General features: G+C 31.4%; 1 protein-coding gene across 1 annotated transcript; it reads right to left on the bottom strand.

Moving 5' to 3' along the window:
- Positions 1-7,174: 7,174 nt before the first annotated feature.
- LOC118054881 (uncharacterized) lies at positions 7,175-8,505 on the bottom strand. The gene is made up of 3 exons (XM_073404330.1): positions 7,911-8,505; positions 7,313-7,383; positions 7,175-7,243 (listed from the first exon to the last, which is right to left on the bottom strand). The coding sequence occupies exons 1-3, from the start codon at positions 8,503-8,505 to the stop codon at positions 7,175-7,177; spliced, it is 735 nt and encodes a 244-aa protein (XP_073260431.1).
- Positions 8,506-13,155: the final 4,650 nt, after the last annotated feature.

The raw sequence follows: 13,155 nt of genomic DNA, 5'->3' as shown, positions 1-13,155 counted from the left end.
CCGTACAAAACAACTATTATAAATTAACTAGTTACATGACCCGCGCGATGCTGCGAGTTTTTTTTTACATAAAAAAAAACTAAGATTTTAAAAGTCTTGGATTTTTCTGCAAAGCTATACCCAAAGGTTTTGAATTTAGACTGCAACGCTTGATCTAAGAGTAATATTTATAATATTAATAATAAGATTAAACTTGCATGACCCAAGTTTAAGTGAGTCTGGCTGCAACACTAGACCCAAGAATATTGGATATTGAGTCTAGCTATAAGGTTGTGTCATAAAAGTGTGATAATTAAATATATTAATTAAAAAGAAAAAAAACAACAAGAAGAAAAAAAACTAATGAAAAAAAAAGAAAAAAAATTTGAATTAATTGGGTTAACCTTTTAAACTAGGTTATTCGTAAAACCTGAAATTACGTTATGAAAGTTTGATAACTAAATAGAAAAAAAAAAATTGACAATGGTTTACCCAAAATTAATTGGGTTAACCCATCAAACTAAGTTAACTGTCAAGCCCAGGATACGTGTCATGAAAATCTAATAATTAAATAAAACAAATTTAATATTAACAAACTAAACTAAATAAAAAAAATTAATTAAAAAAAATCCGGGTTAACTCGTCAAATCAGGTTAACCATCAAACCCGAAATCTGTATCATGAAAATCTAATAATTAAATAAAAAAATTTAACATTAACAAACTAAATTAAACAAAAAAAAACAATTCATTAAAAAAAAAAAAAAAAAATAATAATAATAAATAATTCTATAATATAATATAATAATTATAATTATAATATAATAATTATAATAATATAATATATTAATAAGTTGAAAGGTGTGGAGAAGCTATAGTGAATTTTTTTCCCACGTTTCCAAACCTCTTAAAGGAATACTTGGAATATTGGCATTTATGATTGTATCTTTGAAAAAAAACACTACACTTTCCAGCCAAAATCTTTATCTTTGCCGTGTAATTGCTTCCATAATGTACAAGTACATAGATAAGATGCATGCATATGTATGTACTGAATTATTGACACGTGCATCCTTAATAAAAGTTTAATTGTGTTGATCTCATTGTCTTCTTATAAAAGTTTAATTGATAAATTTAGGATTTCTTTTAATTATATAAAGTTACTTTTTATTTTATTTAACCCTCAAATCAAGAAAATATGGTAGATCCTAATTTTTTTATCAATTTTCTCATGTAATTTGTTTAAGATTAGACTTTATGGTTTTTTTTATTTATGGTGATTTTTTTATATTAAATATCCTATTTTTTTGTTTTAATTTCATCTGCATTATTTTTTATTATATAATTATGCCAATTTTTTTATCAGTTTAATCTTTCAACGATATATATATTATCTAAGTATGGTCCCAACTTCCCAAATGACAATTATGCGCCAATCTTATTTTAAAGTCCTCCTTTTCTTAACGGGGGACATCGAAGAAAGCTTAGCATGAAAGAAATTGACCTTTTCACAGAGCCTCCTTCATTTGGCCACCTTTCCATCCCCACATGCTTTAATCAAGTTTCTTAGCTCATGGTATAATTGACACCCCTTTTCTTTTTCTTTTTCTTTTTCTTTTTTATGTGAGATAAATTAATATTAAAATCAAGACCGTTTTAATTGTAAGAACGTGTTGAAGGCCCTCCCGTAATGTCATGGCAACCCCCGTAATGTAAGAGATTCCAGAGAATCTGAGCTAGATACGGGTTTATTGTAATTATATTATATAAAATGTCAAGCATATATGTTTATAATCAAATAGATAAATTACCAATGATAGTTACTTCAAGTGGTACGATACTTCTTTTCTTTAAATAAGATTTTAAGTTCAAGTTTTATGAATCAAATATACTATCATTAGAAGAACTTTACCACTTAATGAAGTTGTTCCAACTCGATTGGATTAGTTGAGATTCAATGAACTTCTAGATACTATGGTTTAGATAAAAAAAAAATACATAAATTAAAATTTTTTTTTTGAAAAAATCTAAACATGTCAAATGATTTTTTTTCTTACGTAAACATGCCTATTTCACTATCAGAAAATCAATAAATACAAACGGAAAAGCCGAGGGAAATATTTTTGTCGGTAAATTACCGATGGATTTTACCGACAGAAAATATTCTCTCGGTATTTACCGAGAGAATTACAGTGGAAAAAAAATAAATCAAGCAAAAAAAAAAAACTATGACGTGCTATTTTTACCAACAGAATTACCAACAGAATAATTTTCGTCGGTAAATTTGTTGGTAAACTATGAACACTATTCATCATGTCAATTACAAAGGGAATCACCCAATGAAAAATTTCATTGGTATTTTTCCAAAGAGCTTTGAAACTGTTCACTTTTCATTTGCACTATTAATTATTGTTCTTTACAAGACAATCACCGACGGATTGAAAAGTCGTTGGTGTTATTTGGCGATTTTCTGGAAAATTTTGATTAATTTAAAATTTAAAATGAAATATTATAGATGGAATCACCGATGGATTGAAAAGTCATTGGTGATATTTAACGGTTTTCTGAAATTTTTTTATTAAATTAAAATTTTAAATTAAATATTATAGACATAATCATTAACAGAATGATTAAAAATATTAATATTTAATTATTCATTGGTAAAACACTTCAATAAAAAGCCTAGGACCCCTAATTTCACAACAGACGGGGCTCCTTAATTTCTTCTTCTTCTTCTTCTTCTTCTTCTTCTTCTTCTTCCCCATAGGTAAAAAAACAATATCATTATCCATTTCTTTCTTTTCTTTTCTCTTCTCTTCTCTCATCAACTCCTCTTTTCCTCCATGATTAAGTATGTATTCTTCTCCTTTTTTTTTTTTTCTTTTCAATTTTTTTTTTAATTAATATACTTAACAAATTTGTTTTTTTTTTTATTTTTTTTTCTCTTCTTAGCTTTACTTGCAACCACATTAAGGTAGGATTTTTTTCTTCTTTTTTCGTATTTTTTTCACTATATTTGTTTTTTTTATTTTAAATTGTTTTTATTCTTAATAATTGTATGAATATTGTTGTAGGATTTTTTTTCATATTATTTTTTCTCTTTTTTTTCAAGTGTTTTGAGTATTATAGAGTGTTAATTTATATTAATTTAATTATTTTATAGTTTTTAAAATGGATTATTTAAAAAAATATTTTTAAATAATTATCGATGGAATTACATACAGTATTTTTTCAAGGGAAATACCGACGGAATGAAGCGGATTTTTTTTTAACGTGTCTTTTCTGTTCAATAAATCCATCGATAATAATATTTTTTATTATCGATGACTTACCGACAAATAAAAAATTACCAAGAAAGGATTTACTAACCGAGCATTTCCGTTGGTGATTTAATTGGTAAATTTATTACCAAAGGAATGATAATATAAATACCGACAAAAAAATTTCTGTTCGGTAAATTTAAAAATTGTGATAGTGTTTTTTATTTAATTATTGGATTGCTCAAATTTTCATTAGGATGTTCTACAAATCTTTTTTTTAAAGAGGTCAACTAACTAACTAGTATTAGGAAGCATCAAATTAGACCCATAATATGTTGTTTTAATTATTATTTTTTATACTAAAATAACAAGAAAAATAAAGACAATATAAATTTCAGAAATAGCTAGGATAATAATAAAAAGAAAATAGCAGTTGTAGATTATTTTTAGCTTTGATAAATTATCAAGAATTATTCTCACCCCTTCTATATGCCTAAGAATATAAGAAAAGTTTAGAAGATTTTATGAAATAAATAAATACATGTACTCTTCATTTAATGAGTAAGTGGTCCTACTATTTTTTTTTTCTTATGATATAAAAGTTATAATTATTAAACCCAGTCATATTTGACTAATTGATTTGAGAAATCTTGACTTGAAGTTTAATCAAGTTAAGTTTCAAGTTAAATAAATAAAAAAATATTGATACGAAAAATATTATTAGAGTTATAAAATTTTATCCACAGAACAAAAATCTTGTAATATTTCACTTTTGACTCCCACATGAGGATATACGAGCGAAATCGTTTGATTTCCCAAGATTATATAAATGACCAGCAGCCATGCCCTGCCCTGCATGTGTACCAAAAACATATTGATTTCCTCATTTTATTTACTGAATTGAAAAATTGATTTCATTGAAGTTATATATAAATAGTACCTTAAGAACAGCACAAGGAAGAAACAAAGAATTAGTGATTTTGCGTTTGTGTATGGGCGAATGTTTGCTAGATAGATGGCTAGATCCGTTTTGCGAAAAATCTATACAAGTTACTGTTTCATCAGCAGTGAGAAAAGCCTCCATTTTAAATTACTCCCTAATATACGTGATGAAAGTTGAGTGTTACCCTTATGCAGAAACAAAACAAAACCCTAAATAAGTATATCAGATAAAAGAAAAGAAAAAACATTATCAGAAGAACAGAACCAAAGAAAAGAAAAGAAACGAAACAATTGTCAGAGTCTCGGTTGACAATATTGTTGAACATATATTTAATGGAGCCTCCACATTGGTACTTGGATCTAAACGAAGTTCGTTTGTAATATATATATATATATAGACACACACACACTGAAACCACCACATCAGAAAGGAAAAAAGTGGTGGAGCTGGTGAGTTCTAAATCAATAAAAGTTGTAGCCATTGTAAATTAATCAGTAACTTTTTAGAAAGTGCTCTTTGCTTCTTTGGAGCTGTGTTAGGACAATCTTGACCAGTCAACAACTTCAAGAAATAACATGGCAAGAAATTCCCAATGAATGTTTCAGATCATCATGTAAAATAACGAAGATCCTGATTGCAATAATTGAATTGCAGTCATTTCTCACTAATTTGTCTTCCTTTTTCTTAACCAGCGCGATGCGCAGCTTGCAAACATAAGATAATAATGACTTTGACAAGCAAAAAAACATATGATTTGATTGGTTTTAGGTTAACCTAATCATCTCTTACATCCCTGAACATTCCTTTGGTCAGTCTATGGAATAGATTTACACCTAAATATTCCTAATTAATTATATCCAAGCCGCCTCTTAATTAACCCTCTCTAGTTTAGCTGCTATGGCCTCTGTAGCATGTCCTTTGAGCCAAGAAGAAGAAGAAGAAGAAGAACATCTTCTACTTCCTCTTCTTCTTCTATGAAAAATCAAGAGCAGCAAGAAAGAAGGTCAATGTATACATGCATGTACAAGTCTTCCGTTTGCTAGCTAAGAACCACTTTTACAGTAATTGACATATTGTAATTGCTGCAACCATACTGTTGCCGACCTCGATAATTAATAATGCAATAGAAAGGTAGCTTTCATGGCAAAAACAACACTCATAAATTTATCAAAACGTGAAGCATGTCAGAAAGAAGGTAACGGTACGAAGTTGAAAAGGGGACAAGTGTCCAGCATCTCACCCTTAATTCCACGCTTGGATCACCTAACATTTCACCTAAACACTTGGCTTTATGGGGGTGAAGTCTTTTTAGTGTGCTACCCGCAATATTTCAATACCATGCATGACAGAAAGATAAAGAGACAAAGATCATTGGATCTTGCCCGTCTTGGCTGGAAAACACAAAGATCTTTGCCCACAAGCAATTAAACACAGCTCATTTTCACTACCTTATTATTGTTATTATTTATTGGAAACTGTTACTGTCCACGTTGTTTGTGTTTGTTAATTTCCTCAGTTTTCTTGCATAACTGAGTAATAATAACGGCCTTATTTTTCTGACTTTGTAAGATTTTCTTTGTTAGATCAGTTTTCTATTCTCTAGCTAGTCTCCGGAGGCAGTTTCTTTATAACTTCTAATTAATTAGGTCTGGTGCATTTGCAATGGAATGATTACCCTGTAATTACGTGCATATGTTCTAATTTATTTATATTTAGCTTGAGGACATGATAATCTCCCAGAATCCCATATATATTCTAATATTCATGAGAATTATCTTCTATATTTTCTATTTCGACAAAGAAATAATGAAGCTATAAAAAAAATTATATATTATTTCGTACATAATATCTAATATTCATGAGAATAACCCCATCATAATATTAATATCAATTGAAATATAGCATTTTTTCTAAGATAAAGTGTCTTGTCAAGCTCACATATACTTGGATTTCGAATAAATAAAATAAATTTGAATATGATATCTTGCTAGATTCACCTATTTGAACTCGGTGTGTAGCCGAGCCTAAAAAAATTAAGTCTAACATCTTGTCAAACTAATAAATATTTAGACTTGATATATATAGCTGAGTTTAAGAATATTAGATCTGAAAATAAAACGAGACTCATGACATATATACTTGTTATTCTATCATAATTATATATATATTATCTCATCACCCTAATTTTAATTATTCTATTCAAGGTTATCTTAAAATAATAATTAAGTTGTGTATAAAATATTTCAGTACATGACAACCACATCAATTTTTGTTGATTTAAGCAATCTCTACAATAATGGCTAATTTGTCCTACATTTTATTATTTCAAATTAAATATCTATGCTTGATATTGAGGTCCATAAAATGCCAATTACAGTGGTGCAAATAATTTTAAGTTAATCAGACCCTAGGGAAAAAGGTACATACATGTCAATTTCTTCACCTTTTAAAGTTTTGTGAAGCATGAGACGTGGTCTATCCTGGTTGGGTCTTTTAAAGTTTGATAAGCCCATCACAAATAGTCAAATAATTTATGTCAACCTATAGAGAGAGCATATTATTGCGCAATTATAAGGTTAAATTGATAGGTTCAAAACACAGCTATTTCAAAACACAAATAGCTGGTCCATAATTCAAAAATATCCATGTTAATTTTGATGCAAGGTCCTCCATCAAATTAATGTAAAAAGTAATTAATCAACAACTAGTAACATTTACAAGTCATAGCAGTGTTTTCAAAAAAACTCAATTCTGTATAATAATCATTGAAGATTTACATAATCATTAACTTTAAGACTCATGAAATTAATCAAGTCACACGCAAACTAACCCAAACACTCACATTAATAATAAAAAAATACTCAATTTTTTCTATATACAAGATCCTTTATAAAAAAAAAAAATCAATTAATCAACCGAACCCTTAACAATTCACAGTGCATGCTTGCTCAATAATATTGTTACATATATAATTCTTAGATCTGACTCTGAATTCAATCCCCAAAGTAACCAATTGAAAAACTGACACAAGGGGAAGTTTCATATAGAACTTCAAAGTGGAACTAAAGAGAAAAAGGAAAAGTTGAAAATAAATAAATAAAGGTTGACACTTTGGAGGGGCCAGCTAATACGGTTGCTTTTGAACTTAGTGGAATCATATCAGGACAAGTGGTTAGTGCAGGCAGTGAAAGCTGCTTAGACCCTGTAAGAATATTGATGGAGCTAAGCATTAATCATTAACACATGCATGGCGAGAAAATTGGATCAGAAATCAAACCCAGAAATAAGAAACATAGATTTCATTATATATGAAGAAAGAGAGAAGAAATCCGGAAATTCAGATTTATTTCTTGCTACATCCATAAAAGTAAAACTTAATTACTATATATTGAATTATGAAAATTGTGATTCATGAAGAAAAACACTTTCTCCTTGTTTTTGTATCTCTTTTTAACATCAAAACTAGGTTTATTTCCAACCTTTTGAAACAATATCACAATTACAAAGTAGATGCTTATAACAAGGTAGCATTTAATTCCCTGAAATATTCACGCCTGTGTCTCATTCCTTGTACAAACCTTCTTCATCAATATCATTAACAAGAAACAAAACAACCTTAAATGAACAGTTATGAGGCAAACATTTTATTGTTCTATCAACTATCACCAACTGCAATATTAGTAATACCCAACATGACATAGCTCCTGTATCCTAATTAGCCACTCATACTTTTTTGCTTCCTCAATTCCTTGTAGAACTTCTCGATAAACTCGTCAGCTTTCTTGTTCACAAGACCATTATCATCGTCAACATCTCTCAATGGAAACGGTGAGTCTGTTATCCTCAATTGCCTCACCATTGGGCTCCTTCCAAACCCCGGCAACATTGGGGATGCCTCCACAGGTACAGGCAACTCATTGTTGTTCAGTAACTCCAAAGCCAGCTTCACAGCATTCATGGTCACCATATCATGATCATCATGAGTTGGTGGTGCGTTGAATGCACATGAAAAGAAGTTATTGTGGTGGTGGTGGCGGCGCTTGTTGATATGGAAGGGGAGCGAGTATGTGGGAGTGTTGCTACAGCTGAACTCATACTCGCATGGTGGGGATTTGAATGAGACGTTGCGTTGGTCATTGTGGTGGTGGTGGTGGTGGAACATGAGGTTACCTATGGCTTTGCTTGCAATCTTGTTGCCACGTTTAAGCATCATGTTGAGATCAACCAAGAGTTTTCTCTTTGATAAGCCCTTTCTTAGCATGAAGAAGATAACACGTACCATGCTCCATGCTCTTTTGGCTATCACTGGCAGATTTTGATCCATGGTATTTTGTAACTTTTGTGCCTTTTATTTTCTTTTTTGAGAGAGTTGTTCCTTCTCTTTCTTAGGGGTTTGAGAGAGACGGAGAGTTTGAGAGAGAGATAGAGAGAGGAGATTTGTTTTTGGGACGAGAGGGAGAGAGGCAAGGTGAGTGGCTATATAAAGGGGTGGGGGGGGCTGGAAATGGACGCAAGCAAAAGTTTTTAGTTTTGATGAGCACTAGAACAACCAATGGGTGAATGGACACTTGGAATTATCTAGGGTTTACTAGATAATTGGTTTGATCTAATCCTGTGTGCCACATGTCTTGTAAGCCCGAAAAGAGTGGCCCCATTCTACTTTTACGAGTGATTTGTTTGTTTCTGTTAATTTAGAAAGGCGGTGCATGGAAAGAGGCTTGGCTTAGCTTCAACTAGTAAGGGTGGGTGAGAGAAGAGAGCAGTGCCTCGAACAATTAACCATGGAAATCTTATTATTGTGGATTTTTAAGTATTATCACATGCATGCCCTTTTTACGAGCTAAATCTTTTGTAGGAGAGTTCGGAGTCTTAATTAAAATGAATAAGTGAGGCACTCACAGCTTTACTAGCTTGTATAATAAACTTATATATATATTGATCTGTTTACTTTAATTTTAACATTTTTTATTTAATTGCTTTACCATACAATTTTATATACGGCTAATGGATAAGTATATCGGTTGTTGATAAGTATATGGAACGTGGAATAATGTCATCATGAATCTTGAATTTTAAAAAAATTGAATTTTATGCTAGGTAAGAAATAGCGATCTGTCTCATGATTTTCAGTCGAAGTTCAAATTTATAAAACATCTAACTATAAGCTAAACGTTTATAATTCGATAATGTCAGTCACACTATGACGTAACCATTCTTTGTAAACCATTATATTACCTTCACGAAAGGTAGTCGCTGGGCAAATCATAAATCTTTTTTTGCACCAAATAGAAAACTTACCCCTTATATAGCAACCTAGAACTTGCCTATAGGATATGAACTTCTTAATTATCCATTTTTTCATTAAGGTAAACTTGATTAAAATCCTATACTCTACAGGATTTATGAGCTACGTGACACAACTAAAAGATTGATATCTTCTCCCAAGTGTAGGAGTATCAAAGTAATAAATAATCCGGCAAGACTGGGGTCAAATCACAAGGAAGTTAACTATATAATAATAATAATAATAATAATAACAATAATAATAATAATAAGTTAAAGATGACTTTGAAATGTTTGATTAATGTGAGGATTAAACAATGATAAAAAAAAAAAAAAAAAACCCAAATGTAAAGGTTAGAGGATCCACTAATGGTATTTCAAACAAGTATGGTATAAACTCTTTTAATTACTCAACTGAAAACCATACACAAAGGAGGTTCCAATCGGATGATTTTTCATTAATAGCTTATTATAAATTGTTAATATGATCATATTAATTATCTTATTTAAGTAACACCAAACTTTTAAATATTGTCAGAAATTCATGATGCTAACTTATTGTTATAACCCAATTTTTGACCATTTTATTCTAATTATTATTATTATTTTATTTACTGAAAATGATAAAAAAAAATGATGATGAAAAAATAATAATGATGAAAAAATAAGTAAAATGAAATAAATGAAAGATGAATTAAAATTTGGGTTAATGGCAAAATGATTGAAAGTTTTGGGGTTTAATTAAACTTTGAAATTAATTTAATTAAGCTTGGAATTAATTTAATTAATCCAATTAAGGGTTTAATTGAAGAATTGATAAGTTTTGAGATTTAATTAAGCTTGAAATTAATTTAATTCATCCAATCAAGGATTTAATTGGAGAATTGATAAGTTTTGAGACTTAATTAAGCTTGGAATTAATTTAATTAATCCAATTAGGGGCTTAATTGGAGAATTGGTAAGTTTTAGACTTAATTGGACCTTGGATTTAATTAAATTAATGAAATCAGGGACTTAATTGAAGAAATATTAAACGTTTGGGGTCCAAATTGTGAAATTAAATTCCAATGATTATATTGAAAAAGGCGCGCAAATGCAGGGGGCTAATCACATTTTCACCAGGGATTTAATTACAAAATTTTAAAAGTTACACGGACCAAACTCATAGCCTTTGGAACCAGGAAACGGCGTCGTGTGGAAATGACTGTTCACCGTCTCCATTAATCTGCAACGGCTCTGCCATTAAAGGCAGAGACGTTTCGACCGTTGGCAGCCGACACAGACGTTTTCTTCATTGAAGGCGTCGGTTACGGAGCATTTAGGGGAGGGGCCGGGCGTTACCACCACCGAGGCTGCCGCTGGCTCTATAAAGCTGAGCAAAGGCGACCTCACGGGGGGTTGGTGGCAGAGCACAAAAACACACAGAGAACAAAAAAACCCAGAAGCAGAGTGAACAAAAAGGAATTAAACAGAAAGCTAAACCCATCCTTTGTTTAGTCCCAGAATCCAATCACACACAACCGAAAAATCAGAAAAAAAACAAAACAGAGGAAAAAGCAGAGCAACACGCAGAGAGCAAGGAAGGAAAAGGGCAGTATACACATAAACAAGGATTGTCCCTGCCATTGTTTTATCCCTGCAACAGAAAAAAAAACTCAACAGTTGACATCCACAATAAACCAGCGTCTTCATTGCAAGGTTTTTTTTCATCCTTTCAAATCTACTGGAACCCGAAAGCAATCGGTGAACACAGAAGCAAAGGAAAGAAGAAGACGGAGCAGACGAGAAAAGGTGGTGTCGGTCAGCCAGAGCTTCACCATCGTCTTCATCGCCTCGCAGAGCAGGTACGCCGTTCCTCTTCATTTCTTTTGTTTCGCATTTCAAATTAAGTTGCATTTCACTGTGCGAAGGTAATTACCTTCGCACAGCTCAAGCCACGCGTGAATTCACTTCACGCGTGCGCTTCGATACAGCCCAATCGGGCCGGCTGGGCCTAGCCCAGCCCATATGGGCTGAGCTGGGCCCATCCCAAAAAAATAAATGCTGGGCTGGGCCAGTCCCAGCCCGGCCCAAAAAAAAAACATAGATAATAAAAAATAAAAAAAAGTGTAGACAAAAATTTTGCATGTCTTAAATTTTTTAGGGCCACGAATATTTACCAACGCCAGAGTTGGATTTATTCGTGGTCGAATTTAAAATTGGAGTTATTTGTGGGGGAATATTTACCAACGCCAGAGTTGGATTTATTCGTGGTCGAATTTTTTTGTAATTAGAATTATTTATGGTGGAATATTTACCGACGCCAGAGTTGGAAATATACATGCATTGATTTAAATTTATTTCTTAGGTTTATTCATTGAAGTTAGAATCAATAATATCATACGTTCTTACACACAAATCAAAATAAATTTTAGCAAGTTAAGATTAAAACAGCAATGCAGCTTACCTCAGGTAGGGTGCGCTAGGGGTGCTAATACCTTCTCTAGCCTCAACCAGTCCCGTACCATAGGATCTCTATTGACCAGTTAGGGTTCCTAGTGACCATAATACTAGGTGGCGACTCCTCAAACAAGACTTTTTTTCCTAAAAGAACCGGATGCCAGAAATCTGTTCTTTTTCCATAATAATTCAAGAGAATTATTATTTTTTAGGGTCGTCGTGATGTCGGGTGCGACACTTATGTTAACAACAAATTAAGTTCCTTTCATAGCACATGTGTAGGTTATACCATACAGTTGGACTATGAAAATGCCAAGCATTTGTTGTACCAAGTGTTATACAACACAAATCTAGATTAATCATTTAACAAGCAAGATATTAAGAATTAGTAAGATAAAAAGATAAGACATGTTAATAACAAACTTTCTTGGATATAAATATTGAAGTCTATGTTAAGTTTATATTATACATATTCTAACACCATTAGTGTAACCTTTTTATCTTGACATAATAAACTTAGCTAAACATAATGAAGAAGAGAAACATAAATAAACAAGATAAGAATATAAATAAGATACAAGTTAACTAAGTAAAGAAAATGAAATGAAAAGCATAAACAAGATATTAATGAAAGCAAAACTTAAGCATTACAAAAATATAAAGAGAGAGAGCAAGAGCAAGATCTTGATCTAAACAGTCAAGATGCCTAAATACATGGCAAATATCTACTTTTATAAGCTAAAATTTGAAAATATTGATTTGATGACTAATTGTTGAGTGGGTGGCCACATCTTGACTTGATGACAATTCTTATCTTCTTGTCTAAACAAACATCATTGATAACATCAGAATTTGAACAGACTTAACTGATGAAAGTTTTAGGAAATTGTCTCAGCTTTCCAGGAAAAAAAATTAAGGTCATTTGGACTTCTAGAACTAGAGATAAGGGTTAACACTGAACAGTGTCTGGACTGCAAGACAGATTCGGACTTCTTCATTGTTGCTGTAATTTGAACTTGAAAACGGCATTTTTGAATCTTGCACTCCCATTATACTTTTAGGCCTACTCTTAGCTTTCCATCCATAAAAAGCAGACCTAAATCCAAGATCTACAGCTCCAGATATGACCCAATAACCGAACAGTGTTCCAGTTTTGACTGAACCAGCATCTCTTTTCGAAGTTTTGCCCTCTCTTTGTCTTTTTAATTTCAGCTGTTAAACTCATCAATTAATCCTTTCATTTATGTAATAG

Source organism: Populus alba, chromosome 1 (assembly GCF_005239225.2).
Source record: "Populus alba chromosome 1, ASM523922v2, whole genome shotgun sequence".
Lineage (NCBI taxonomy): Eukaryota > Viridiplantae > Streptophyta > Magnoliopsida > Malpighiales > Salicaceae > Populus > Populus alba.
Note: the sequence above shows the minus strand (reverse complement) of the source record. Positions and strands in the feature narration are given on the sequence as shown.

Coding starts and splice junctions, on each gene's coding strand:
- LOC118054881 (XM_073404330.1), bottom strand. CDS start 8,505: ATGGATCAAAATCTGCCAGTGATAGCCAAAAGAGCATGGAGCATGGTA. Junction 7,384..7,910: donor GGAATTGAGGAAGCAAAAAA/GTATGAGTGGCT, acceptor ATATTCTTACAG/GGTCTAAGCAGCTTTCACTG. Junction 7,244..7,312: donor CACTAAGTTCAAAAGCAACC/GTATTAGCTGGC, acceptor TTTTCTCTTTAG/TTCCACTTTGAAGTTCTATA.